Source organism: Cinclus cinclus, chromosome 30 (assembly GCF_963662255.1).
Source record: "Cinclus cinclus chromosome 30, bCinCin1.1, whole genome shotgun sequence".
Classification (NCBI taxonomy): Eukaryota; Metazoa; Chordata; class Aves; order Passeriformes; family Cinclidae; genus Cinclus; species Cinclus cinclus.
The window spans coordinates 2,565,398-2,593,177 of record NC_085075.1 but is presented as its reverse complement, the minus strand read 5'-3'; the positions used below and the strand labels follow the sequence as shown (position 1 = coordinate 2,593,177).

The 27,780-nt window shown below is 54.1% G+C and overlaps 3 protein-coding genes across 8 annotated transcripts in view; 2 read left to right on the top strand and 1 right to left on the bottom strand.

Moving 5' to 3' along the window:
• Nucleotides 1–4,564, top strand: part of SCN8A (sodium voltage-gated channel alpha subunit 8) — a 53,737-nt gene extending 49,173 nt beyond the window's left edge. For all 6 annotated transcript variants that reach the window (XM_062510863.1, XM_062510865.1, XM_062510861.1 and 3 more), the window contains 2 exons: nt 736–1,006; nt 2,883–4,564. In XM_062510863.1, coding sequence (XP_062366847.1) covers nt 736–1,006; nt 2,883–4,030 — 1,419 coding nt within the window. In that variant the 3' untranslated portion in view covers nt 4,031–4,564. The remainder of the gene's footprint in view (nt 1–735; nt 1,007–2,882) is intronic.
• An 8,314-nt stretch (nt 4,565–12,878) lies between these two features.
• LOC134054858 (basic proline-rich protein-like) lies at nt 12,879–14,122 on the top strand. The gene is made up of 2 exons (XM_062510852.1): nt 12,879–12,993; nt 13,098–14,122. Exons 1-2 carry the CDS (start codon nt 12,879–12,881, stop codon nt 14,120–14,122), a joined length of 1,140 nt encoding a protein of 379 aa, XP_062366836.1.
• A 2,608-nt stretch (nt 14,123–16,730) lies between these two features.
• Nucleotides 16,731–18,923, bottom strand: FIGNL2 (fidgetin like 2). The gene has a single exon (XM_062510945.1). It carries the CDS (start codon nt 18,918–18,920, stop codon nt 16,731–16,733), a length of 2,190 nt encoding a protein of 729 aa, XP_062366929.1. The 5' UTR covers nt 18,921–18,923.
• Between the last annotated feature and the right edge of the window lie 8,857 nt (nt 18,924–27,780).

Sequence of the window (27,780 nt, the reverse complement as noted above, 5' to 3'; positions counted from 1 at the left end):
TATATAAATATATAAATATATAAATATATAAATATATAAATATAGAGGAAGCTGTTCTGTTAGGGGCCGGAGTAGCACACTGGGGTGCCATTAATGACATTTTCCTGCCTGTGCCCTGGCCAGGCTGACTCGTGCCCGGTTTGCCGTGAGGGCTTCGTTCAGTACTGCCAGACCTCATCCCTCCCTCCAGCAGTGCTGAAATAATTCACTGATTGCTGATAAATCAGGGGGGAATTCCACCCTGGGCCCGGAGTCTGCGCCAGAGCCGGGCTGGACAGGACAGGGGCTGCGTGACCTGAGACCCTTTTGAGGGCATCTCCAACCCAACCCACGGCGCTCCTGGGGGATCTTCCCATTCCCAACCAACTTGGGGGATCTTCCCATTCCCAACCCACGGCGCTCTTGGGGGATCTTCCCATTCCCAACCCACGGCGCTCCTGGGGGATCTTCCCATTCCCAACCCACGGCGCTCTTGGGGGATCTTCCCATTCCCAACCCACGGCGCTCTTGGGGGATCTTCCCATTCCCAACCCACGGCGCTCTTGGGGGATCTTCCCATTCCCAACCCACGGCGCTCTTGGGGGATCTTCCCATTCCCAACCCACGGCGCTCTTGGGGGATCTTCCCATTCCCAACCCACCGTGCTCTTGGGGGATCTTCCCATTCCAAACCAACAGCAATCTTGGGGGATCTTCCCATTCCCAACCTCTGTTCCCTGTCCCCGCTGTGCCGCAGAACCGCGTCCAAGGCGCCGTGTTCGACTTCGTCACCCAGCAAGCCTTCGACATCGTCATCATGATGCTCATCTGCCTCAACATGGTGACCATGATGGTGGAGACAGACACTCAAAGCAAGCAGATGGAGGACATCCTCTACTGGATCAACTTCGTGTTCGTCATCTTCTTCACCTGCGAGTGCGTGCTCAAGATGTTCGCCCTGCGCCATTATTACTTCACCATCGGCTGGAACATCTTCGACTTCGTGGTTGTCATTCTGTCCATCGTGGGTAAGTGAGGGCAGCACTGGGGTCTTCAGTGCCAGGCTGGTTTGGTATCCAGAGGGTACAAAATCTCAAGGTTTTCTTGGAGCTTCTTTAGGAAGGCACCATGGAAGAATTTTTCCTGATGTCCTTTTCCCCCTTCTGTTCTGAAATTCCTTTCCAGTTGTGTGGAGCAAATCACTTCAAAGTTTATCTGTCTTGTAAAAATTGAAGTTTTTATCTGCCCCGTCTTGATAGCATAGGGTTAAAATGTTTCTAAAATCCTGGGAATTTTAGATTTAGGGGGTGGTAGGAAAGGTTGGGGCTGGTAGGGCTGGGAAAGGGAACTGGAACTAGGAATGGGAACTGGGAATGGGAACTGGAACTGGGAATGGGAGCTAGGCCTGGGAAAGGGAATTGGAACTGGGAGAGGGAACTGGAACTGGGAATGGGAACTGGGAATGGGAACTGGAACTGGGAATGGGAACTGGAACTGGAACTGGGAATGGGAGCTAGGCCTGGGAAAGGGAATTGGAACTGGGAGAGGGAACTGGAACTGGGAATGGGAACTGGGAATGGGAACTGGAACTGGAACTGGGAATGGGAATGGGAGCTAGGCCTGGGAAAGGGAACTGGAACTGGGAATGGGAACTGGGAAGGGGATCTGGAACTGGGAATGAATTAGATCAGGTGAAACTGCACCTGTGTAATCATCATATTGATAAATGATACGATTGTTTGGTAGTTGAATATAGTTATTGTTTAATTGTAATAAGAATCATGAGAAAAGGTGTTTGGGGCACCTGATGAAAATTACAGGACAGGTGTATACAATAGAACAAGATGGGTTTAAGAATTAATAGATAGTTATATAATGAAAAGGGTATAAAAACATGTTCATCTCAAATCCATGTCGGAGTCAGATTTGGGTTTTTACCCCGACTCCCAGAGCTCTCAGTAAAAGCACCTGCATGTAATCATCCTGTGATTGTGTTTCCACACTAACACTCTGATCATTTCAATGCTCGGTAACCCCTGAAAATTGCCCTGCTGGGCTTCCTACCACAGTTTGCAGGGTTTTTTTTTTTTTTTTTGAATGTTAAATCCGTGTTTCCTCCAACAGGTTTGAGGTTTTTTTTTAAGCATCTAACCTCCAAAAAATGCCCAGCCTCAGGAATGAACAGGAGTAAAGCTTGGCAGGGCACAAGGCACAGTGACAACCCAGCAGCCTTCAGACCATCCCACAGCCTAAAAGTCAGCCCCAGTTTGTTCTGCTGCTTGAAATCAGGTTTATCTCACCCAGTTTTACCAGAGTCAGAGCAGGGGCTGTAGCCTGGCTCCCACGGCAGGGTCAGGCACTGGGAGCAGACGCTCCCAGAATCAGCTCCTTACCCAGCAGGGATGAATCCTTCTGCAGCTGAACCTCTTCCCCTCTCTGTCCAGAACTATTTTGGGAGCCAGAGCGTTAAGACCTAAAATCACAGAATCATGGAGTGTCCTGAGCGGGAAAGGGACCCACCAGGATCATCCAGTCCAACCCCTGGCCCTGCACAGACACCTCAAAATCCCACCCTGGGCATCCCTGGGAGTGGTTTCCAAACGCTCCTGGAGCTCTGGCAGCCTTGGGGCAGTGCCCAGCACCCTCTGGGGGAAGAAGCATTCCCTGATATCCCAGCTAACCCTCCCCTGGCACAGCTCCAGCCCTTCCCTCGTGTCCTGTCCCCGTCGCAGGGAGCAGAGATGGGAGCTGCCCCTCGGGAGGTTTTCCCTGCCTGAGCACGAGACCCTTCGTTCCCAAACACCTTCTGGAAACCCAACCGCGGCGTTCCACGTGCCCCATCCCTCGCTGGGGCTCACGGGAAGCAGCGTCTCCCCTGTCACACTTGTTGCCTGTCTCCTGTAGGGATGTTCCTGGCTGAAATCATTGAGAAGTACTTCGTGTCGCCCACCCTGTTCCGAGTGATCCGCCTGGCTCGCATCGGCCGCATCCTGAGGTTGATCAAGGGAGCCAAAGGGATCCGCACGCTGCTTTTTGCCTTAATGATGTCCCTGCCCGCCTTGTTCAACATCGGCCTCTTGCTCTTCTTGGTCATGTTCATCTTCTCCATCTTCGGCATGTCCAACTTCGCCTACGTCAAGCACGAGGCCGGCATCGACGACATGTTCAACTTCGAGACTTTTGGCAACAGCATGATCTGCTTGTTCCAGATCACCACCTCGGCAGGCTGGGACGGGCTCCTGCTGCCCATCCTGAACCGGCCGCCGGACTGCGACCTGGACAAGGAGCACCCGGGCAGCGGCTTCAAGGGGGACTGCGGCAACCCTTCGGTGGGGATATTCTTCTTCGTGAGCTACATCATCATCTCCTTCCTGATCGTGGTCAACATGTACATCGCCATCATCCTGGAGAACTTCAGCGTGGCCACGGAGGAGAGCGCGGATCCGCTGAGCGAGGACGACTTCGAGACTTTCTACGAGATCTGGGAGAAGTTCGACCCCGACGCCACGCAGTTCATCGAGTACAGCAAGCTGGCGGATTTCGCCGACGCTTTGGAGCATCCCCTCCGCGTGCCAAAACCCAACACCATCGAACTCATCGCCATGGACCTGCCCATGGTAAGTGGAGACAGGATTCACTGTTTGGACATCCTGTTCGCTTTCACCAAACGCGTGCTGGGGGACAGCGGGGAGCTGGATATCCTGAGACAACAAATGGAGGAGAGGTTTGTGGCTTCCAACCCTTCCAAAGTGTCTTACGAGCCCATCACCACCACGCTGAGGCGCAAGCAGGAGGAGGTGTCGGCGGTGGTGATCCAGAGGGCTTACAGGGCTCGTTTGGCACGGCGGGGTTTCATCAGCCGAAGGTCTGCCACCACCAAACTGGAGAACGGGGGAGCTACCAGGGAGAAAAAAGAAGGAACCCCCTCCACGGCGTCCCTGCCCTCCTACGACAGCGTCACCAAACCCGAGAAGGAAAAACAACAACGGGCCGAGGAGGGGAGGAGAGAAAAGGCAAAGAGACAAAAAGACGCCAGGGAACACAAGTGTTGAGACACACACAAACACACACACAAAACACACACGCGCGCACACAGAATTGAAAAGAAAAATAGTAGAATTGTATGAATTATTAAAATATTTGCAAGCGGGGAAAAAAAAAAAAAAGCAAACAAACAAACAAAAAAAGATTGTTTACAAACTTTTCCTGAATTATATCAATACAGAAGAGCTGTGGAGACACTTACCTGAAGATCTTATACCAAACATAGTCTGCTTACTGTGTGACAGCGTTGCATCTAAAGCAGTGACCTACCACCTGTTTAAAGGACCCTGTAAACAAACATTTAAACACAAAAAAAAAAAAAAGGAAAAAAAAAAAAAAAAAAAAAAGGATTTTCTATTGTTTGGGCAGGTGGATACTGCATGTTCCACATCAGTCAATGCAACTTAGGACAAACAAGCAAAATAAACACACACACACACACAGAGAGAAACAAAACCTGCTGCTGGGATTCATGTATTTTCCAAAGCAGCCCCAAATGGATTTTATTTTCCCATTTTGTTGATTATTCTCAGAAGGAAAACCCAGAAGTCACAATGGTAATGGGTTTGTTCATGCAAAACTAGATTTGCATTTAGTTAAGCAGCAAAAAAAAAATATATAAATTAAAAAAAAAAAAGTGAAAAAAAAAAAATTGAAAAAGAGTTAAAACAAGTAGAACAAAAAAAGAAAACCAGAGCACCCATTAAGCCCACCGAGTTATCACGGTTTATTTGAGGTTTCTTATTTGCATTTTACTTTCTTCATGGGCTTTATTGGTTTGGGAGATGGGGCAGTCGGGTACCTTCAGCCTGGAGCCAGCTCGGGCTGATCACCCTCCCCCCCCAAAAAAAAAAAAAAACCCAAAAAAAAAACCAACAAACCAAAATCAAAAACAAATTAAAAAAAAAAAACCAAAAAAAACAAAAAGTGCTCGTTAACGTAGAAGCGAATTTTGCATGATGGCATGACCAGGAACCATGCATGAGGAACCACACCCAGGGCACACACACTCACCTGTGCACACAGGTGTGTTAAGCCATAAATTCCAGGCACTCCACTGAGTACTGCACACTTGATTTGGAGAGAAATCTTAGTGATGCTCCTGCCCACCACCAGTCCCAGTTCATAAAAAAAAAAATCTTCCATGAACCTGCCAGTTGAAGGAAAAAAAAAAAAAAAAAAATCCCCAACGTTAAAAAAAAACCCAAGAAGCTGGTGAATGAATTGTGTGTGTCTGTTTAAGGACTTTGACTTTCTTTTCCATACAGCCATGGGGGTTTTTTTTTGGTTTTTTATTTTTTATTTTTTTTTTTTTAGTTTTTTTTTGTGCGCCCTGAAACAGTACAAAATTCAAAATGCTGCTCTGGACCTCGCCAAAGGGGAGAGGATAAATGTGGGAATGGCTTGTTATCCATGTCACTGTAAATCCAAACCCTAGGGCTTCAACCAGCCAAGCAAGGTCAGTCGTATCCTGCAATATTCAGCATTAATATTAATTATTGTTCAGCCTCCATCCTGCAGTGTGGACGCTTCTTTTGGTAGAGATGAATGGTAAAAAAAAAGAAAAAAAAAAAAAAAAAAAAACCAACAAAATAACACAAAACAAAAAAGAAAAAAACCCAAAAGCAGCACATTCCCTCTGCTGGTAGGAATTTGGGGAGCTCACCCCCAGTCCTGGGGTGGAAGGTGGGGCTGGGGGGATGGACCTGGGGGTGCTGGGCTGCAGCCAGGAGGGGATTTTGGGGGGTACAGCCCAGGAGGGTCCAGGTGCCCTCAGCTTCCCCCCCATCTGCCAGCCCAGGGGCTGGGGGCAAGCAGAGCTGGCCCTGGGGTGGCCCCACTGCAGCAGAAGGAGCACGAGCCACGGGCAGCAGGTTCCTGACCCCCAGATGTGTCCTGGGGGGTCCCAGATGTGTCCTGGGTGTCCCCAGTTCTGTCCTGGGGGGTCCCAGATGTGTCCTGGGGGGTCCCAGATGTGTCCTGGGGGTCCCCAGTTCTGTCCTGGGGGGTCCCAGATGTGTCCTGGGGGTCCCAGATGTGTCCTGGGTGTCCCCAGTTCTGTCCTGGGGGGTCCCAGTTCTGTCCTGGGTGTCCCCAGTTCTGTCCTGGGGGGTCCCAGATGTGTCCTGGGGGGTCCCAGATGTGTCCTGGGTGTCCCCACCTCAGTCCTGGGTGTCCCCAGCCTCTTCTCAGGCCAGCCCCCCTCAGGCTGGGGTGTCCCTTCAGGACCAGGGTGGTGACACCACCAAGGTGAAACCAAAATTCACACAAGGGACAACATTAAAAAAAAAACAGACAACAACAACAAAAAAAAAAATCACCCAAACTAGTGGGAAAAAAAAAAAAAACAACAAAAAAACCCAAAAAAACCAAACCAAAAACCCAAGACGCCAGAGCTCGATGATGAATCTCAGTTTGCACAATCCCATAAACCCAGAAAATGCCAGAAATCACCTAAAATGAACCAAACCCAAGCAGGAAGCCATCCAGCAGCCATCTGTGCCACCTTGGCATCCTCGGGGCTGCCGTGGCAGGGGAGAGCTCTGCTCCACAGCAGGGACCTGCCCTGCCCTGCCCCTCTTGCTCCTAGGATGGGATGTATAATAATAATAATAATAATAATAATAATAATAATAATAATAATAATAATATAACAAACAACAACAACAACAAAAAATCTACATACATATGTACAGGCTACGTTGTAAACAGCACAAAAAAAAAAAAAGAAACAAACACAAAAAAAAAAAGGAAAAAAAAAATAGCTCAAAAGTGTGGTTGAACTTTTTAAGAGAATATTATAAATACTGTAATATATCATTTTATTTTATTGGCATGCCTTTTTTGTAAATACAAAGAACTACAAAAATTATAGAATGGCTTCTGGCTTATGCCATTGTCCATGGTTATTTTTATTTTTTTAAGATTTTTCTGTTGTCCTTAGATTTTAGATAGCCAGGAAATATCCCCCGAAGAATAAAAGAAAAAAAGAAACTACAAGAACAAAAAAATTCCAAACGAAAACCCAATCCCCTCCAAATAGGTTTTAACAAAAGCTTTATTGCAAGTGATGTTTTGCAGCAGCAAAAGTGTCCATTTTTGGGTTCCAATGTGCAATAAGTCGACCACTTCTATGCAAGATTTGGCTAAAATTTAAATTTTTCTTAGGCTGGGCTGAGTCTTGGTGCGTTGGCAACTCATGAAGCTGCTCCACGACTTTTAAAATTTAAAAAAAAAAAAAAAAAAAAATCTCTTCAAACTCTGTATGCATATTAATTTTTTTTAAGGTTTTTATCGTTATGGGACACAAGGTTCCTGAGCAGGAAGGGGAGGGAGGAGTTGGATCTTGGCTGGAGTTGGTTTTTCTGCTAAAAATAAAAAAAAAAGTTCAAGGGTGTTTGGGGGTTGTTTTATTTTTAATTTAATTTTTTTTTTTTTTTTTGGTTTCCTCCCCAGGGCAGATGTTTCTCCCCTCGGGGTCTTCACTGAGTGAAGCCAAAATTGGAGGAAATTTTGGGTAAAAAGTCTCAGGGACTTTTGTGTCCCCCTCCCAAATCTGTAAATCCCAGCACGGAATTCCTGTTCTGGATTTGGGGTTTTGGGAGCCAAGTTAAGGGGGGCGGGGGGGGGGGAGTTGTTAGAAAGGTGTAGCCAAAATTCCCGACCACAAGGAGTTCCCTCCCCCACCTCTAAAATCTCCTTTTTGAGTTAATTTGTGACTCCAGAAATGCAGAGGGGAGGGTGTTAATGAAATACCCAGTCCAAGCTGCTTTATTCACTTTCCTCTTCACCTTTTCTTAAAATACAGAAACCAACATTGGGGAAAAAAAAAAAAATAAAAATTCAGGTAACCCCATGGTGTTCTTTAGAGGCCACACCTGAGTTTGAGTGATTTTTTTTTTTTTCTGCTGCAAAAAAAAAAAAAAAAAGAAAAAAAAAAAAAAGAAATAAAAAATCCCAAACCCACCCAAGTGTTCAAGCTGTAAAAGCTCAATAGTGAAGATTCGTGTATTAGGAATTGCATGGTGGCTCATACCGGTCTTACCCAACATGATTAACAATTACTATAAGGCAAAAGAAAACGGAAATAAAAGTTACCCTTTTCACGGTACAAGGGAAGGTTGTCTCGGTGTCCCAGTTCTTTCCCTGGTTGTGTTCTCTGTGCTGCCCGGCGGAGCGGAGGAGCTGCGGGAGGAGCTCTGCAGGGCTCACCTGTCCGGGCGGCTCAGCCCCTGGGGCTCCGTGCCTGCAGGTGGGGGATCCCGAAAGGTGGGGATCCCCCAAAAGGTGGGGATCCCCCAAAAGGTGAGCTCCAGGCAGGTGAGGATCCTGAAAGGTGGGGATCCCCCAAAAGGTGAGCTCTAGGCAGGTGAGGATCCTGAAAGGTGGGGATCCCCAAAAGGTGGGGATCCCCCAAAGGGTGAGCTCCAGGCAGGTGAGGATCCTGAAAGGTGGGGATCCCCAAAAGGTGGGGATCCCCCAAAGGGTGAGCTCCAGGCAGGTGAGGATCCCGAAAGGTGGGGATCCCCCAAAAGGTGAGCTCCAGGCAGGTGAGGATCCTGAAAGGTGGGGATCCACTAAAAGGTGAGCTCCAGGCAGGTGAGGATCCTGAAAGGTGGGGATCCCCAAAAGGTGAGCTCCAGGCAGGTGAGGATCCTGAAAGGTGGGGATCCCCCAAAGGGTGAGCTCCAGGCAGGTGAGGATCCTGAAAGGTGGGGATCCCCTAAAAGGTGAGCTCCAGGCAGGTGAGGATCCTGAAAGGTGGGGATCCCCCAAAAGGTGAGCTCTAGGCAGGTGAGGATCCTGAAAGGTGGGGATCCCCCAAAAGGTGAGCTCTAGGCAGGTGAGGATCCTGAAAGGTGGGGATCCCCAAAAGGTGAGCTCTAGGCAGGTGAGGATCCTGAAAGGTGGGGATCCCCAAAAGGTGAGCTCTAGGCAGGTGAGGATCCTAAAGGTGGGGATCCCCGAAAGGTGAGGATCCCCAAAAGGTGGGGATCCCCGAAAGGTGAGCTCCAGGCAGTTTGGGATGCTCTGTGCTGGATCTGCTCTGACAGGGGAGGACGTTGTTGTGTGATGGCTCAGCCTGAAACTGCTCACCTGTACCCCCAAATCCTGGAACCCCAAATCCTGAAACCCCTCACCTGTAATTCCTCACCTGTAATCCCTCACCTGGAACCCCTCACCTGTGCCACTTCATCCTCTATCCTCTTACCTGTTCCCCCTCACCCCTCAGCCCCTCACCCACAGCCCCCATCACTTGCACTAAAAACCCCAGGAAAGGACCCAGAGCCCCCCTGAGTCCTTCCCTGGGGGTTTTGGGGCAGCAGCTCCGTGCGGGGCTGGTCTGGGGGCTCCTGCTGCCCCCCCAGTGCTCCCAGCGCTGTCAGACCCTGCCTCCCACCCCTGCTCTGGGCTTCCCTTCCCTTGTAGGGCCTGGGGGATCCCCCTGCAGCGACAGGGACTGGGGCACTGGGCCCCAGTGGCGATTCCTGAAGGGCCCTGAACTGCGGCTGTGACCCCCCAGCTGCCCCCCAGCACCAGCCTGGCGCCCGCTCCCACTCCTGACCGTGCTGGGCATGATTTAATGGATTTAATCCAGAGCTCAGTGGCCGAGGCTTCACCTTGGAATTGCTTTTCGTGTTTCAGTTTTGATCGCTCGGGAAATCATTTTGCGCAGGAAACGCAATTGTGAATTCTGGTTAAACAAACAAAATGTGGATTTTGCCGCTCGGTTGAGGCCGGTTAAAGCAAAGCCAGAGCACGGTTGTGCCGTCCTGCACCTCCCCGTGTCTCACACACACACACACACACACACACACACACACACACACACACTGGTACCGCTGCTTTAAACTGGGCGCAGGGATGGAGGATTCCCAGTTCTCCCCGTCTGTGAATGCTGTGGCTCGTTCCCTACCTCACAGGGGTGTTGTGAGGCTCGCTTGGCGACCGCGTGGGCTGCACTGAGGGTCCCGGGAGCTGTGTGCAGGCACGGTGGGGCGCTGGAGCACTGGGGGGTGACCAAAACGCTGCTCTCCAAGTCCCGTCCCCTCCGCCCAGCTGTGTCCAGCTGTGTCCAGCTGTGTCCAGCTGCGGGGCAGGCCCAGTTCTTCCCTCTGACACCCGCTCAGGCCACACTGGTGTTCTCCCCGTGCTGTTCGTGCCCCCCACGCCCCCCCTGGTTTTACTCTCTGTTCTGTTCTACCTGGGGAGAGGAGGAGGATGGAGCTGGGGGAGGGTGGAGGAAGGCGGTGGAGGGACGGGCTGGGAGTTCCATGGCTGAACTTTTGAGTTCCTTTGTACTGTACATCTTTTTACTTTGGAATTTGCAATAAAGAAGTTATGTCCATCTTGTTTTAACAACTTCTCCTGGCTGCCCTGTCGTTCTGTTACCTTCACTCCCCCAAAAATCCTCGGCTCAGACAGGTCCTGGGGCAGGGCAGGACTCCAGTGGTGGAGTCTGAAATGTGGGCATCCAACCCCAGTCCCTGCCCTGAAGGAGAATCCAGGAATTATTTTGGGGGGCTGGGGAGGCATTCAGGGCTTTGAACCCCCCCCCCGACCCAGGCACGACTCAAAGCTCATCCCAGCCCCATCCCGGGGTGTTCTGGCTCCTGCTCTGGGGAGCTCGAGTGCTGCTTTGGGGGACGCATCCTGCCAGCACCACCCCTGCTCTGCACACCCAGGCTGCTCCAGGGGCATCTGCTGCCTGGAGCTCATGGGGGACGAGAGTCAGCGCTCCATCCAACACCCCCTGATCTGTTTTGGGGTACACAGGAACTGCTGGGTCACCCCGTCTTTTCCCAATTTAAATTTTAAAGGTTGCAACAAAGGTGTTGTTTGACTTCCCTGGGTGGCTCCGACCACATCCTCAATATCCCAGCCCGATTTACCTTTTAAACGCAAATAAATTTTAAATTTACCTTTTAATACTTAGTATTTAACGCAGAAAATGTCGCTCCCGTTGCAGCAATTCAGCATCATCCTCCTCTTGCCACCATCCCCTGGCACTGGGGCTGAGCTCGGGCTGCGACACGGGAGGGGACGCGAGGGGACAGATGGCAGAGCAGCCCCTGAGCCCTGGCAGCACCGAGGAGCCAGAGCAGCCGCTGTGCCTGCCCTTCGGTGATGGGCAGAGCCACGCCAGGGGACAAGGGGACAGCTCGGTGCCAGGAGCTGGCCCTGCCGGTGCCCACTCCGCGGGGAATGTTTTATTTAGGGGGGCGAAGAGCATTATGTAAGTTATATACATTTAAAGTGATCTGCTGGTCTTTGAAAGCTGCACTCAGGGTTGTTTGTGCTTCCCTCGTCCTTCCCTTCCTTCTCCAGGGCTCACGGGGCACTGGTTGGATTGATGCTCACCATTTCTTAATTCAAAATGCAGCCTTAATTCTAATGACAGCCACACCTAAAGACCTTCGCCTTGGTTTGATTTCAGCAGCCAGGAGAGCCCCCAGAGCCCCAACAATGGATCCCAGCCAGGTGTAGCTGCACCTGGGGTCCTCCTGCTTTCGTGGGTTTAGGATCCTCACACACAACAAGTGCAGGTGGTTCAACACCTTGTGTAGACATTCAGGTATTCAGAGTTTTCCCTCTGCAGTTTTCTCCAACGGGTCCCGTCCTGCCCTCCCACCTGAGCCTCGCTGTAACATTTGGGGGGGTTCATGGGAATCCCCGGGCCAAAAAAAAAAAAAAAAAAAAAAAAAAAGACAAAAACCTCGACCCGCACTAAAAGACAAACCCAGAGCCCCACCAAGCCCCCGGCTTCAGGAAAGCTGTTTATCCCAAATGACCCCAAGCCGCACAAAATGCTTCTGCCACAGCCCTTGCTCGGGTCATGGGTGTCACAATCAACCTCTCGCCATGAGCAGCTAGCCCCAGGTACTGGCTCAACCTGACAACCCAGCAGAGAATTCTGGTACTGGCATTCTGCTCCTTTTTTTTTTTTTTTTTCTTTTTTTCTTTTTCACCTGGAATCAGGGATTTTTTGGCTCCTCTGTGCTCTCAGGAGCCCTGGCAGCTCCTGTCCTGGGGGGACCCACGCCGAGGCTGCAGTGAGGAGGCGACCAAGGGAGTTTTGGCCAGCTCCATCCCCAGCACAGGGAGCTCTGGCGCCCAGCGCCAAACTGGGACATCTCCGGCGCAGCACTGGGGCTGCTGGTGCTGCCTGGAAGAGCCAGGGACGAGAACACACCGAGTCCCTCTCCGGGTGTCAATCCCTCCAGGAGGCTTTACTGGGATAAAACCTCTGCTGGGAGTTTGGGATGCTCCAGTTCGGAGCCATCCCAGCCTCAGGCGCCCAGGAGCCTCCCCCAGTGGCAGCAGTACATCGCGAGGAGCGCGCAGGTGAGGAAGGCTCCCAGGACGCCCAGAAACACTCGCCGGACCCAGCCCAGGAGGTCACGGCTGTACTGGGGGGGTCGGTGCCGCTCCAAGAGCAGCTCCCCGGCGAGCGGAGCCCTCCGGGGCCGCGGCCCCGCCGGCTGCAGCTGAGCGGATCCGAGGTGCCGCACGCTCCGGCTGTACCCCTCCACGTTCCTCCGCAGCTCCAGGCTCCGGTCTTGGTTCAGGTTTTTCCCCAGCTCCCGGGCGATGTCAGAACGCCCGATTTGATGGAGGGCACGGACCAGGCGGTCCCAGGTCGTCGCCTCTCCTGCCGTCACCAGCCAGTGCCGCAGGGCTTCTGAGCATCCCCGGTGGCCGCGGGTGCCCCGGCGGCGGCGGACGGGGCTGCTCCCCTCGGGGACGGCTCCGGGCTCCTCCGGCTCCAGCATCCCCAGCTCCTCGTCGGGGCTGCTCAGCTCTGCCTGGAGCTGCTGGCACTCGGAGCTGGCCAGCAGCTCGCCCATGCGGCCCATGGCGTGCCGGCCCACGGTGGCGGCCACCGTGTCATCGCAGTGGCCACGCAGGGCCAGCAAGAGCAGGGAGAGGCCCAGGAGCGCCAGCACGGCTCGGGTGGACTCAGCTCTCGGTTTCGGGGTGTCCCGGGGATCTGGAACCCCCTGACCTCACAGAGCAGCGAGTCCCGGGGCCCGTTCCCTGTCCCCGGCTCCGTTGTCCCCCGTCACATTCCAGGACCGGCCACCCTCCTGCCATCCTGCCGTTCCCTAACGTGGGAATCGGGGCACCAAATCTGGGCACGGACCACGCGTGTCCCTAATGAGTCCCTAATCACCAGCAGGGACAAAGCAGAGCCCTCTGCCGCTGTCCAGGAGGAGCCGCAGCGGCGGCGACATTTGTCCTGCTGTCCGTGCACCGCAGCCTTCGCTTCCCAAACCCGAAATCCCGGTCCTGGGGCTCCCTGCCCTTCACCCGCGGGGTTCGGCGGAGCTGGGACCGCCCGGCCTCAGCATCCGGGGTCCCCCTCCCTGCCAGAGCCCCCGCGGCAGCGGCGCGGGGAAGGTTCCGCTCCTTGGGACCCCCCCCCCCCACCCCGCTCCTGTCCCCCCAACACACGGCAGCAGCTCCCCTGTCCCCCCCGAGGCGAGGGGAGCAGCACCAGCACCCCCCCCGGGACCCCCCTGGGCCCCTTGGGACCCCCGGGACCCCCCGGGACCCCCCTGGGCCCCTTGGGACCCACGGGACCCCCTGGGATAGACCAGGATCCCCGGGACCCCCGGGACTCCCCTGGACTCCTTGGGACCCCCGGGACCCCCCTGGACTCCTTGGGACCCCCCTGGACCCCTTGGGATCCCCGGGACCCCCCTGGACTCCTTGGGACCCCCGGGACCCCCCTGGACTCCTTGGGACCCCCCTGGACCCCTTGGGACCCCCGGGACCCCCCGGGACCCCCTTGGACCCCTTGGGACTCCCCGGGACCCCCTGGGATAGACCAGGATCCCCGGGACCCCCGGGACCCCCCGGGACCCCTTGGGACCCCCCTGGACCCCTTGGGACCCCCGGGACCCCCTTGGACCCCTTGGGACTCCCCGGGACCCCCTGGGATAGACCAGGATCCCCGGGACCCCCGGGACCCCCCGGGACCCCTTGGGACCCCCCTGGACCCCCGGGACCCCCCGGGACCCCTTGGGACCCCCCTGGACCCCTTGGGACCCCCCTCTCCTGTCCCACCCCAAAGGCACGGAGCCGAGCGGGGCTGAGCCCGGGGGGCTCCGCTCGGGAGCCACGAGGTGGCCACGGAGCCCCCGATGTCGCGACAGAGCCCCCGATGTCGCGACAGAGCCCCCGAGGTGCCACCAGAGCTGCCCCCGTAACCGATGACAGATCCCGATTTCTCCCGGAGCCCCCCCCCCAAAAAATCCTGGCACAAACGGGGAGGGGCAGAGGCGCCCTTTAGGGGGGGATGAGGATGAGGAAGGAGGAGCCTTCCCTCCCATTTCAGTTCACATCATTTATTCACCTTCTGATTAAAAAAAAAAAAAAAAAAAAAAAAAAGCAGCTGAGTTGTCCTGGACACCCCGGTTCCAGAATTTTCTCCCAGCCCGGGGGTCCCACACACCCCTGGACCCCTGCCCATCCCCCCACATCATTCCCAGCCCCCCTCCCCATCCCCATCCCCCCAGAGCTCCTGGACCCCTCCCCCCCCCTCAGCACCCCCAGCACCCCAAAGGGAGCAGCACTTCAGGTAATCTCTTTAATACTGTGTAATACTTTTTTTTTTTTCCTTTTTTTTTCTTTTTAAAATACAGCATTTCTTGAGGTAGACCATCCCAGCCCTAGAGCTTGTCTGTCTCAGACATCAATAAGACATGAATTAAATAATTTCATGTACAATATGTTGCAAAATGAGGTAGAAATGGTTACAGAGAGTGTACAAATAGGATAATAATAATAATAATAATTAATAATAAAGTCTTCAGGAACCCAGCACAACTTTTTGGAGGTGGGAGGCAAAGGGTAATGCCCTGGATGAAATAGGAAACTGGAAAAATGAGGAAAAAAATGGGAAAAAACCCGGCAGACACCTCTGGGGGGGAGCCCAGTGAGGGATCTGTTCTCTCTGCACGTGCAGACCCTGAGGTTTGGGGGGGCTGCTCTAAGGGGGGGCCTTTAGAGCACTAAAAATAATTAAAATTATTATTTTTTAATAGGGGAAAACCTCCCCCCGTGAAGTAAAGAGGGATGGGCTGGGGGTTCACGCTCTGTGCAAAGCCCCTCACTCAGCCCTGCTGGGGTTTTATTTTATTTTATTTTATTTTTTGGAGGGGAGGGGAAGGGATTTGCCCAATCTGCTCCAAAAAGTGGTGCCAGTGACAGCTCCCAACCTACAGCACTAAAGTTTCCATTGAAGACACGAAACTCCACCAAACGCTACAATAAACGATGTTAAAAAAAAAAAAAAACAACAACAAAATTTCAAATAAAATTATGGCATAATATACGTGGAAAGCACCTGAAATACATTCAAATTTCATCTTTGTAACAGCTTCAAGTTTATTTTTCCTGTTATTTCTTCCTTTCTTCACCCCCTTTGGAAGCAAATGCAGGAGGCAGCTTTGTCCCAGGTGGGAAAACTCTTTAAAAAATCTCATTTTTCCTTTTCTGAGAAGATAAAAAGTGTTTTTAAAAAAAACATTCTTTAGTTTTTCTGAGGTAATTCTTTTCCTGAGTAGTTAAAAAGAAAAAAAAACAAACAAACAAACAAAAATACTACAGACCTTACAAAAATAAAAACCCAAGTCTAGGATATTCAACAATCTACAGCATTTTACTCCAAAACCCCCTGGTTTTGGGGTGTAACCCCCAGGTTTGGGGTGCAACCTTCTTGTTTTGGGGTGAAATTCCCTGGTTTTGGGCGTCTCCCCCTTTCCCTGATCAAGGTGAGAAGGGGCTCCAAAGACACCCGAGGTATTTTTGTTGGGAATAACAAAAGCAATTAAAATTACAAAAACCAACAATAAAGCTTTTGGGTGGATGGGGGGAGCTCTTGGATCCGAGCCTGGAGCGGATCCCGATGCCAAAAATCTCCCAGGGCCCCTCCAGCCCCGCTGGCATCGCCGCTCCAGGGACGGAGGGTGGGGAAAATAATAAATAGGTTATCCTGAGTCGGGGGTGAGACTCCCCAAAAACCCCAGCGGGGGAAATGCCATGGGAAAGGTGAGGGACGCAGGGCTGCCAGGAGGGAGCTGACCCCAGTCAGAGACTCAGAGCCCCCCTGGACCCCAAATCCACAGAGGGATGTGGACCCCAAATCCACAGGGGGATGTGGACCCCAAATCCACAGAGGGATGTGGACCCCAAATCCACAGGGGGATGTGGACCCCAAATCCACAGGGGGATGTGGACCCCAAATCCACAGGAGGATCTGACCCCAGTCAGAAACTCAGAGCTCCCCTGGATCCCAAATCCACGGAGGGATCTGGACCCCAAATCCACAGGGGGATGTGGACCCCAAATCCACAGAGGGATCTGGACCCCAAATCCACAGGAGGATCTGACCCCAGTCAGAAACTCAGAGCTCCCCTGGATCCCAAATCCACAGAGGGATCTGGACCCCAAATCCACAGGGGGATGTGGACCCCAAATCCACAGGGGGATCTGACCCCAGTCAGAGACTCAGAGCCCCCCTGGACCCCAAATCCACAGAGGGATCTGGACCCCAAATCCACAGGGGGATCTGACCCCAAATCCACAGAGGGATCTGGACCCCAAATCCACAGGGGGATCTGACCCCACTCAGACCTGGAGGCCCTGCGGACCCCAATCCACACCCCAAATCCATCCCCACTCCCCCATCCCCCGCCGCCATCAGTGCCTGGTTCCGTACATCTTATCCCACTCCAGGAACAAGTCCAGCTCCTTTTGGGACGCGGCGGGGCGAACTTTGCAGAACGCTTTTTCCAGCTCCTGGTAGGAGGTCGGGGGTCCCGGCAGGGCTCGGCGCGCGGCCCCGGCGTGCTGGCAGAGCCGCAGGAGCTCGGCGCCGGAGAAGCTCTCGGTGCGTTGCGCCAGCGCCGCCAGCTCCCGCTCGCTCAGGCAGCAGCTCTGCTGGGCCAGCGCCTGGCGCAGGATGTGGCGCCGAGCGGCGCCGTCGGGCGGAGCGATGTACAGCCGCGTGCCGAAACGCCGGTGCGACGCCTCGTCGATGCTGCCCGGCCGCGCCGTGGTGCCGATGACCACCACGTTCTGCTCGGATGAGGTAGCCACGTTGTCCAGGTAGGAGAGGAGCTGGGATTTGAGGTTGCTCACCTGGCCGCCGTCCTCGCCCGCCCGCGCCGCCAGCAAGGATTCGGCCTCGGTGATGAGCACCACGGAGGGCTGCCGGCAGTTGGCCACGAAGAACACGGTCTGGAGGATCTTCTCGGCTTCGGCCTTCCAGGTGGACAGCAGGGCGGTGCCGCTGAGCCTCAGCAGCGTGGAGCCCAGCTGGGTGGAGATGCAGCGGCTCAGCAGAGTCTTCCCTGTGCCGCGGGGCCCGAAGAGCAGCAGGGTCCGCAGCGGGTGGCTCGTGCCGCTGTAGGAGCCGGGTCTCAGGATGGGCCACAGCAGCTCCTCCTCGATGGCCGCCTTCACCGACGCCTGCCCGGCGATGTCCGACCACTGCACCGGCGGGCCCCGCTCCACCACCTTGGTGTTCACCAGCTCCAGGACCAGCGGGTCGACGTTCTTGGGCTGCTCCTCCAGCGCGGCGCCGCCGAACCCCAGAGCTTTGGGGGGCAACCGCAGGGGGAACGCGGCTCCCGGCTCGGCCGTGCGCTCGCCGTTGGCCATGGGAGGGCTGAACTTCTCGAAGGGCTCCGCTGGCCGCAGGGGCGCGTCCCTGGCGCCGTAGGACGGCGACACCATCCCCTTCATCTGCTGCCCGCCGTACTTGCCCGTGTGTTCTTCGGTGGTCCCGGCGCCCGCCGGCCTCTTCCCAGGTTTGAAGGCCACCTGGGGGGACTCGCCGCTGCTGCCGAAGCCGTTGCCCCGGCACTCGCCGCTGTCCGACAGGGGGTAGGGAGACTTTGGCTGCTCGTAGCTGTATTTCCTGTACCTGCCCTCCCCATCATCCTCCCCGCCGATGTCGAACGCCTTCCTCTTCAGCGTGCCCGCCGCCTCGGTGCCCAGCGGCGGCACGGCCAGGGGGCCCAACCCGGCACCTTGGTAGCCGTAACCGGGCACCCCTGGCGGGCGGGCGGTGGGCGGCGGGGCCGGGATGGGGGTGGGCGCGGCGATGCCGGAGGGCAGGTAGGAGGCAGAGGGGTGAGGCGGGTGGATGCCCCCGTAGCCCGGCTGCGGTGGGTAGCTGCCGCTGGCATAGTTGTACATGGGCCCCGAGGAGCCGTAGCCCGGCACCAGCGCGGGCGAGGGGTGCGGGGGCTGCAGGAGCCCCGAGCTGTGCAGGGCAGGAGGGTGAGGAGGGGGCAGCGCCGCCGAGGGCTGGGTGCAGTAGCTGGAGGGCAAGTAGGTGCCACCATAGCCTGAGGGGTACTCCTGAGATGCCCCGAGGCCCCCGGAGCCGGCAGCAGCAGCCCCGCAGGAATTCCCGGGGTACACGGGCTCGCTGAGGTTGGCCGACACCACCGGGGAACCGCCCAGCCCGATGGCCCCGCCGCCGGCAGGGACGGCCGGTGGCACCACGCCCTTGGCACCGGCCAGCCCATCGTGGATGGGGGTCAGGGGGAAGGCGCCGTCAGAGCCGTGCGCCCCCGGCCAGGGCTCTCCGTCCCCCTTCTGCCCGTTCACGGGGCCGAAGGCGCCGTCCCCGTATCCGCCGAGCGCGGGGCGCTCGTAGGGCGTGTCCAGCACCCCCGAGTACTTCTCGGCGTACCTCTTGAGGAGGTTGGAGGCCGTGAGAGCCGAGATGTCATCGTTGGCCCAGGCGTAGTTGAAGCGCTGGCGAGTGCTGGGGTACAGGTCGGACTTGTGGGCTGGCGAGGAGGTCGTGGAGGACACGTCCAGGTGCTGCTCCGGCCACTGGTTCAGGGACTGGGCATGCTCTGGTGACCAGTGCATCTTCGACAGAGCTGTGGGGGCAGGACAGCGCAGTCAGAGCAGCGAAACAGGAGCACCCCCAAAAACTGCCCTGTCCTGTACCCCACCACACCCCCGGACTGTGAACACCTAACTCTGGATATTCACAGGATCGGCGAGGTTGGGAAGGACCTCTGAGATCACTGAGTCCAAGCTTTCACCTCACCCCCCAGAGCAGAGCGCCGAGTTCCACGTCCAGCCGTCCCTCCAGCCACGGTGACTCCACCACATCCCTGCCCAGCCCAATCCAGCCCAAAAACGCTTTCTCTGAAGGAATTCTTCCACTCTAAAATCCCCCTGACCATGGGCACCTCCTGCTGAGGTTGATGTCTCTGTCTCTTGATCCAGCCCTCAAGCTGCTCACGGTGGTGGCTGGGAGTGTCCCCCCCTCCCCACCCCACTGTCCCCCCTCAGCCCCACACCCAGAGCCAGGCAGGGACCTCGCGCCCCACTCCCCACTGCCCCGCAGCCTTTCATCCACTCTGCACAATAAGATTACTTAATGCTTTAATTGACTTATGAGGCGCTTGTGTTTCCATTCTGGATGTCAAACTTCCGCAGGAGGATGCAGACAGCGGCTCCGTGTGGGCTGAGCTCGCTTCCTCCTGCATTTACAGTCGCTGTCAAAGTGCTCCTCATGGACAAAACCACAGGGGATGCTCCTGGTAGAAAGGCACCCAGAAACTCTACAGGGAAAAATCAGCATTTGGCTGGTTCTGTGATGAATAAAGCATTTCCCTTCATAGTTGTAATTTTTTAAAGGAATTAAAACACCAGGAGTTTCTTTCCTTGCTCAGTGGGTGCAGAGTGCTCTGACCCCTGGGAATGTCAGGCTGCACTCGGGGATTTGGGGGACACCAGGAGAGATGTCTGACCACAGCAGCAAATCCCAGAGGCATCCCCAGGCTTTTGAGGACAGGGAGCAGCTGCCCACAGCAACGATGACCCTCAGTGCTCAGAAACCAGTTGAAAAATGGCATTTGGAGGCGGGCCTGGTGATGGAACTGCTTCGCTAAAAGCCTGGACAAGGGTGGCCAATGCCACTGCCCAGCTCCTCCATCCCCGCATCCCAGAGCTGCTGGGGGATGCACAGACACAATCTCCAACACAGAAGAAAAACCCAAAGCCGTGGAAAAGCTGGCAAACCCTCGGAGGGGGAGGGCGGCGGGCAGGGAGGAGCTGTCAGGGTTGAAATGGTTGGTGAATGAGTGGCGGAGCGGGACAGATGTTTCAATGCTCCCCTTGGCAGTGTGAGAAAATTACTGTCCAGTGACCAAATGGCCGGGCCGGTTCCCACCCTCGCTGCTGCCCCATTATCCCGAGCACAAGACAAAGGCGGGCAGGGGGGGGCTGGGCAGGGAGAATCCTATTGTTCCCGCCCGCCCTAATTATGGAAATCTTGTTAATCTATTCAGCAGCGAGTCTGAACTGGGCTTTTGTTCGGGGGGTTTTTAGCGGGCGAAGCGCTGAGGGTGTCCAACGGCTCAGCGTGGGGATGGGGTGCGCTGCCTCCCCCCTGGGAAAAACTCCAGGTTTTCCATGAGGCTGTGGGGTGTGGGATGACCACGGAGCTCTGTTGGAGCAGGGACAGAGCGTCCTCAGCACGTTTGTGCACGCACACGTGGGTAAAACGTTCTCAATCCCCTGCCACCAGCACACGGAGCTGGTGGTGGTGTATAAAAATTCCGGGAAAAAAAAAAAATCCCACTGGAATGAGCCCCAGGCAGCATCTGCAGATGGCTGTGCCCACCCCGCATCCCTGGGGGGATCAAGAGGGGCTCCGAAGGGTTTGGAGAGAAGAGCAAACACACTTGGGCTGAGGGTGCACTAAAGCTGGGGTTTAAACGCAGCTCAATTCCCCCGAGCCCCAGGAAGAGGGGCTGGCTCATGGAGGGACTGATGCGGGTGGGTCTCATCCCTTCGGGCAGCCCATGGCCAAGGAGTGTCCTTGGAGCATTCCCGGGGAGCATCCCAGGCCTTGGGTGCCAGGCTGAGCTGCCAGGGCACAGCTCGTGGTCATCCATGGCTCCGTGGTCATCCAAGGCTCCATGTTCATCCATGGCTCTGTGGCCATCCACGGCTCTGTGGCCATCCATAGCTCCGTGGTCATCCATGGCTCCGTGGCCATCCACGGCTCTGTGGTCATCCATGGCTCCGTGGTCATCCATGGCTCCGTGGTCATCCACGGCTCTGTGGCCATCCATAGCTCCGTGTTCATCCATGGCTCCATGGCCATCCAGAGCTCCGTGGTCATCCATGGCTCCGTGTTCATCCATGGCTCCGTGGTCATCCAAGTCTCCGTGGTCATCCATGGCTCCGTGGTCATCCATGGCTCTGTGGTCATCCAAGTCTCCATGGTCATCCATGGCTCTGTGGTCATCCATGGCTCCGTGGTCACCCACAGCTCCATGTTCATTCATAGCCGTGGTCATTCATAGCCATGGTCACCACAGCTCCATGGCCACCAGGCTGCTGTCACACTGAGTCAGGCGCTGCTCCCTCTGCCCGAGCTGAACTGTCAGCCTGGAGCCTCCAGGCCCTTTCCCAAATCCATTCTCAGCTCCACCATCCTGGACATGCCGGGAGCTCAGCCCAGGCCGGACACTGCACTGAGGGGATGAACTCCGCACTGAGGGATGAACTCCGCTCTGAGGGGATGAACTCCGCTCTGAGGGATGAACTCCGCTATGAGGGGATGAACTCCGCTATGAGGGGATGAACTCCGCTCTGAGGGATGAACTCCGCCATGAGGGGATGAACTCCGCTCTGAGGGATGAACTCCGCTATGAGGGATGAACTCCGCTATGAGGGATGAACTCCGCTCTGAGGGATGAACTCCGCTATGAGGGATGAACTCCGCTATGAGGGATGAACTCCGCTATGAGGGATGAACTCCGCCATGAGGGGATGAACTCCGCTCTGAGGGGATGAACTCCGCTATGAGGGATGAACTCCGCCATGAGGGGATGAACTCCGCCATGAGGGATGAACTCCGCTATGAGGGATGAACTCCGCTATGAGGGATGAACTCCGCTATGAGGGGATGAACTCCGCTATGAGGGGATGAACTCCGCTATGAGGGATGAACTCCGCTATGAGGGATGAACTCCGCTATGAGGGATGAACTCCGCCATGAGGGGATGAACTCCGCTCTGAGGGGATGAACTCCGCTATGAGGGATGAACTCCGCCATGAGGGGATGAACTCCGCTCTGAGGGGATGAACTCCGCTATGAGGGATGAACTCCGCTATGAGGGGATGAACTCCGCTATGAGGGATGAACTCCCCTATGAGGGATGAACTCCGCTATGAGGGGATGAACTCCGCTCTGAGGGATGAACTCCGCTATGAGGGGATGAACTCCGCTCTGAGGGGATGAACTCTGCTATGAGGGATGAACTCCGCTATGAGGGATGAACTCCACCATGAGGGATGAACTCCGCTATGAGGGATGAACTCTGCTATGAGGGATGAACTCCGCTATGAGGGATGAACTCCGCTATGAGGGATGAACTCCGCTATGAGGGATGAACTCCGCTCTGAGGGATGAACTCTGCTATGAGGGATGAACTCCGCTATGAGGGATGAACTCCGCTATGAGGGGATGAACTCCGCTATGAGGGATGAACTCCGCCATGAGGGGATGAACTCCGCTCTGAGGGGATGAACTCCGCTATGAGGGATGAACTCCGCCATGAGGGGATGAACTCCGCCATGAGGGATGAACTCCGCTATGAGGGATGAACTCCGCTATGAGGGATGAACTCCGCTATGAGGGGATGAACTCCGCTATGAGGGGATGAACTCCGCTATGAGGGATGAACTCCGCTATGAGGGATGAACTCCGCTATGAGGGATGAACTCCGCCATGAGGGGATGAACTCCGCTCTGAGGGGATGAACTCCGCTATGAGGGATGAACTCCGCCATGAGGGGATGAACTCCGCTCTGAGGGGATGAACTCCGCTATGAGGGATGAACTCCGCTATGAGGGGATGAACTCCGCTATGAGGGATGAACTCCCCTATGAGGGATGAACTCCGCTATGAGGGGATGAACTCCGCTCTGAGGGATGAACTCCGCTATGAGGGGATGAACTCCGCTCTGAGGGGATGAACTCTGCTATGAGGGATGAACTCCGCTATGAGGGATGAACTCCGCCATGAGGGATGAACTCCGCTATGAGGGATGAACTCCGCTATGAGGGATGAACTCCGCTATGAGGGATGAACTCCGCTATGAGGGATGAACTCCGCTATGAGGGATGAACTCCGCTCTGAGGGATGAACTCTGCTATGAGGGATGAACTCCGCTATGAGGGATGAACTCCGCTATGAGGGGATGAACTCCGCTATGAGGGGATGAACTCCGCTATGAGGGATGAACTCCGCTATGAGGGATGAACTCCCCTATGAGGGATGAACTCCGCTCTGAGGGGATGAACTCCGCCATGAGGGATGAACTCCGCTATGAGGGGATGAACTCCGCTCTGAGGGATGAACTCCGCTCTGAGGGGATGAACTCCGCTATGAGGGATGAACTCCGCTATGAGGGGATGAACTCCGCCATGAGGGATGAACTCCGCTATGAGGGGATGAACTCCGCTATGAGGGATGAACTCCGCTATGAGGGATGAACTCCGCTCTGAGGGATGAACTCCGCTATGAGGGGATGAACTCCGCTATGAGGGATGAACTCTGCTATGAGGGATGAACTCCGCTATGAGGGATGAACTCTGCTATGAGGGGATGAACTCCCCTATGAGGGATGAACTCCGCTATGAGGGATGAACTCCGCTCTGAGGGATGAACTCCGCTATGAGGGATGAACTCCGCTATGAGGGGATGAACTCCGCTATGAGGGATGAACTCCGCTCTGAGGGGATGAACTCCGCTATGAGGGGATGAACTCCGCTATGAGGGATGAACTCCGCTCTGAGGGGATGAACTCCGCTATGAGGGATGAACTCCGCTATGAGGGATGAACTCTGCTATGAGGGGATGAACTCCCCTATGAGGGATGAACTCCGCTATGAGGGGATGAACTCCGCTCTGAGGGATGAACTCCGCTCTGAGGGGATGAACTCCGCTATGAGGGATGAACTCCGCTATGAGGGGATGAACTCCGCCATGAGGGATGAACTCCGCTATGAGGGGATGAACTCCGCTATGAGGGATGAACTCCGCTATGAGGGATGAACTCCGCTCTGAGGGATGAACTCCGCTATGAGGGGATGAACTCCGCTATGAGGGATGAACTCTGCTATGAGGGATGAACTCCGCTATGAGGGATGAACTCCGCTATGAGGGGATGAACTCCCCTATGAGGGATGAACTCCGCTATGAGGGATGAACTCCGCTCTGAGGGATGAACTCCGCTATGAGGGATGAACTCCGCTATGAGGGGATGAACTCCGCTATGAGGGATGAACTCCGCTCTGAGGGGATGAACTCCGCTATGAGGGGATGAACTCCGCTATGAGGGATGAACTCCGCTCTGAGGGGATGAACTCCGCTATGAGGGGATGAACTCCGCTATGAGGGGATGAACTCCCCTATGAGGGATGAACTCCCCTATGAGGGATGAACTCCGCTATGAGGGATGAACTCCGCTATGAGGGATGAACTCCGCTATGAGGGATGAACTCCGCTCTGAGGGATGAACTCCGCCATGAGGGATGAACTCCGCTATGAGGGATGAACTCCGCTATGAGGGGATGAACTCCCCTATGAGGGATGAACTCCCCTATGAGGGGATGAACTCCGCTATGAGGGATGAACTCCCCTATGAGGGATGAACTCTGCTCTGCGAATTTCGGGTGAGGAAACGGCACAAGGGAGTCTGGTGCCTCCTTGTGCAGCCTTCAGCGCTTCACTCGTGACACCGGGGGTGTCACAACCTGCCAGGGCCGTCACAACCCGACCGTGACACCGCCAGTCCTGACCGTGGTTTGGGATGTGACACCAGGGATGTCACAACTCACCAGGGGTGTCACAACCTGTCCATGACACCAGGAATGTCACAACCACCTGTGACACTGGGAATGTCACAACCTGACCATGACAACCGGGAATGTCACAACCCACCCTGGGGGACATCCCAGCCTGTCCTCATTAATATAAATCATTAATTTAAATTAATGCTGGTACTGTGGAACCTCCCAGCACAATCCACAAATTAATATTAATTCACTCTGGTACTGGGGAGCCTCCCGGCCCCATCCAGGAATGAATATTAATTAAAGCTGATATTGGGGAACTTCCCAGGCCCATCCATGTATTAATATTAATTAAAGCTGATGCTGGGGAACCTCCCAGCCCTGTTGTGTTTTCTACCTCGCAGCCTTCTCGGGAAAGGGCTGAGCTAATCCCGCTCTTTTCCATCATTCCCGTGATCTCTGCTCTCCTCTCCGAGCATCCGCAGCCCCCCAGGATGATGGATCCCGCTCCCACCCCTGGGGGACCCATCCCAGCCCCACCAAACCGTGCCGGAGGTTTATCCCTCTCCTCTCCTCTCCTCTCCTCTCCTCTCCTCTCCTCTCCTCTCCTCTCCTCTCCTCTCCTCTCCTCTCCTCTCCTCTCCTCTCCTCTTCTCTCCTCTCCTCTCCTCTCCTCTCCTCTCCTCTCCTCTCCTCTCCTCTCCTCTCCTCTCCTCTCCTCTCCTCTCCTCTCCTCTCCTCTCCTCTCCTCTCCTCTTGTTTTCACAAGCCTTTTGACTCTGGGATTCCTTTTTTCAAACACCACCCCACTCTGAAAAGCCCAGCTCCCTCCCGCACTCCATTCACTAATGGATTTTCCAGAAGTTCCTTTTTTTTTTTTTTTTTTCTTTTTTGGCTTCGTTCTTTGCTCACACTGCTGGGTTCACCCACACCCCAGGTTGTGGATACCTGTGGTGGCATGGAGGGATGGATTTTGGGGGATGGATTTTGGGGGATGGATTTTGGGGGATGGATTGATGGACTTTGAGGATGGATTTGGGGATGAATATGGGGATGGATTTGGGGATGGATTTGGGGATGGATTTGAAGGGATGGATTTGGGGATGGGTTTGGGGATGGATTTGGGGATGGATTTTGGGGATGGATTTGGGGATGGATTTGGGGATGGGTTTGGGGATGGATTTGGGGATGGGTTTGGGGATGGATTTTGAGATGGATTTTGGGGATAGATTTTGGGGATGGAGCAGCACCCACCTTCTACACCCTGGGATTGCCCAGATTATAAAACAATTATAATACACATCACTATCTATATAAATACACAATCATTTACACCTATATTTATTTATTTCAATTTCTGTTTCAATTTCTATTTACATCTGTCTATTCACCTCTCCTTATATTTTACATCTCTACCACACAGTTGACGCTTATATTCCTATAAATATTCAAATATTGTATCCAGGGGTTTTACACACCTCAGCCTGCCACCACGGAGTTTCTGCCCAATAAAACACAAAATGTTAAAGAATAACAGGAAATTTTTAGTAATATTATTTTAAAAAAATATTATTTTTAATAATATTTTTCTTTAACAGTATTATTTATTTTTAAATAATATTATTCTTCAACAATATTATTTTTGAAAAACGTCTGGGGGAAAATCTGCACGCAAAGGTTCTGCTGCCCTTTGGGGTTTGGTGCCTCAGGATTTGGGATTTTATGTTATTTATATTATTTGCATTATTTGTGTTATTTGTATTATTTGTGTTATTTATATTATTTGTATTATTTGTATTATTTCTACTATTTACATTATTTGTATTTTTTCTATTATTTCTATTATTTCTATCCCTGCAGTTATTCAGTGTAGAACTCTAAACCCCACACCCAGTGTCACTGCTACTGTCCCATTATTATATCATATCATCATATTATTATATTATATTACATTATATTATATTATATTATATTATATATTATTATATTATATTATATTATATTATATTATATTATATTATATTATATTATGGTACTGACACCAATTCTTGTCCAGCCCTCAGGATGTTATTTTTATTTTTATTTTTATTTTTATTTTTATTTTTATTTTTATTTTTATTTTATTTTTATTTTTATTCTATTTCTAACCCTGCAGTTATTCAGTGCCTAACCCCAGGATCTCCTTCCAGGGTGGAAATCTGAGCCCCCAGAGCAGGGAGGACACCTCAAATCCCTGACCAGGTAGAAAATCTCCAGATTTCCATCCAGGGAGGAAATGTCAGCATCTCATCCCAAAATCCAGGTCCAGGTACAGGGGGACACCCCAAAATCCTGACCGGAGAGGGCACCCCAAAATCCAGGGGGACACCCCAAAATCCAGGTTCAGGGAGAACACCCCAAACTCCAGGGGGACACCCCAAACTCCAGGAGAACATCCTAAACTCCAGGGAGAACACCCCAAACTCCAGTCTGGGGACACCCCAAACTCCAGGGGGAACACCCCAAACTCCAGGAGAACACCCCAAACTCCAGGGTGAACACCCCAAACTCCAAGGAGAACACCCCAAATTCCAGGGTGAACACCCCAAATTCCAGGGTGAACACCCCAAACTCCAAGGAGAACACCCCAAACTCCAGTCTGGGGACACCCCAAACTCCTGGGTGAACACCCCAAACTCCAGGGGGAACACCCCAAACTCCAGGATGAACACCCCAAACTCCAGGAGAACACCCCAAACTCCAGGGTGAACACCCCAAACTCCGGGGTGAACACCCCAAACTCCAGGATGAACACCCCAAACTCCAGGGTGAACACCCCAAACTCCAAGGAGAACACCCCAAACTCCAGGGTGAACACCCCAAACTCCAGGAGAACACCCCAAATTCCAGGGTGAACACCCCAAAT

What these genes read in the sequence shown, in the direction of transcription:
- LOC134054858 (XM_062510852.1), top strand. Translation starts at nt 12,879, where the DNA reads ATGGCGTGCCGGCCCACGGTGGCGGCCACCGTGTCATCGCAGTGGCCA. An exon ending in TCGGGTGGACTCAGCTCTCG is followed by an intron (nt 12,994 to 13,097) that starts GTTTCGGGGTGT and finishes GTCACATTCCAG; the next exon opens with GACCGGCCACCCTCCTGCCA.
- FIGNL2 (XM_062510945.1), bottom strand. Translation starts at nt 18,920, where the DNA reads ATGCACTGGTCACCAGAGCATGCCCAGTCCCTGAACCAGTGGCCGGAG.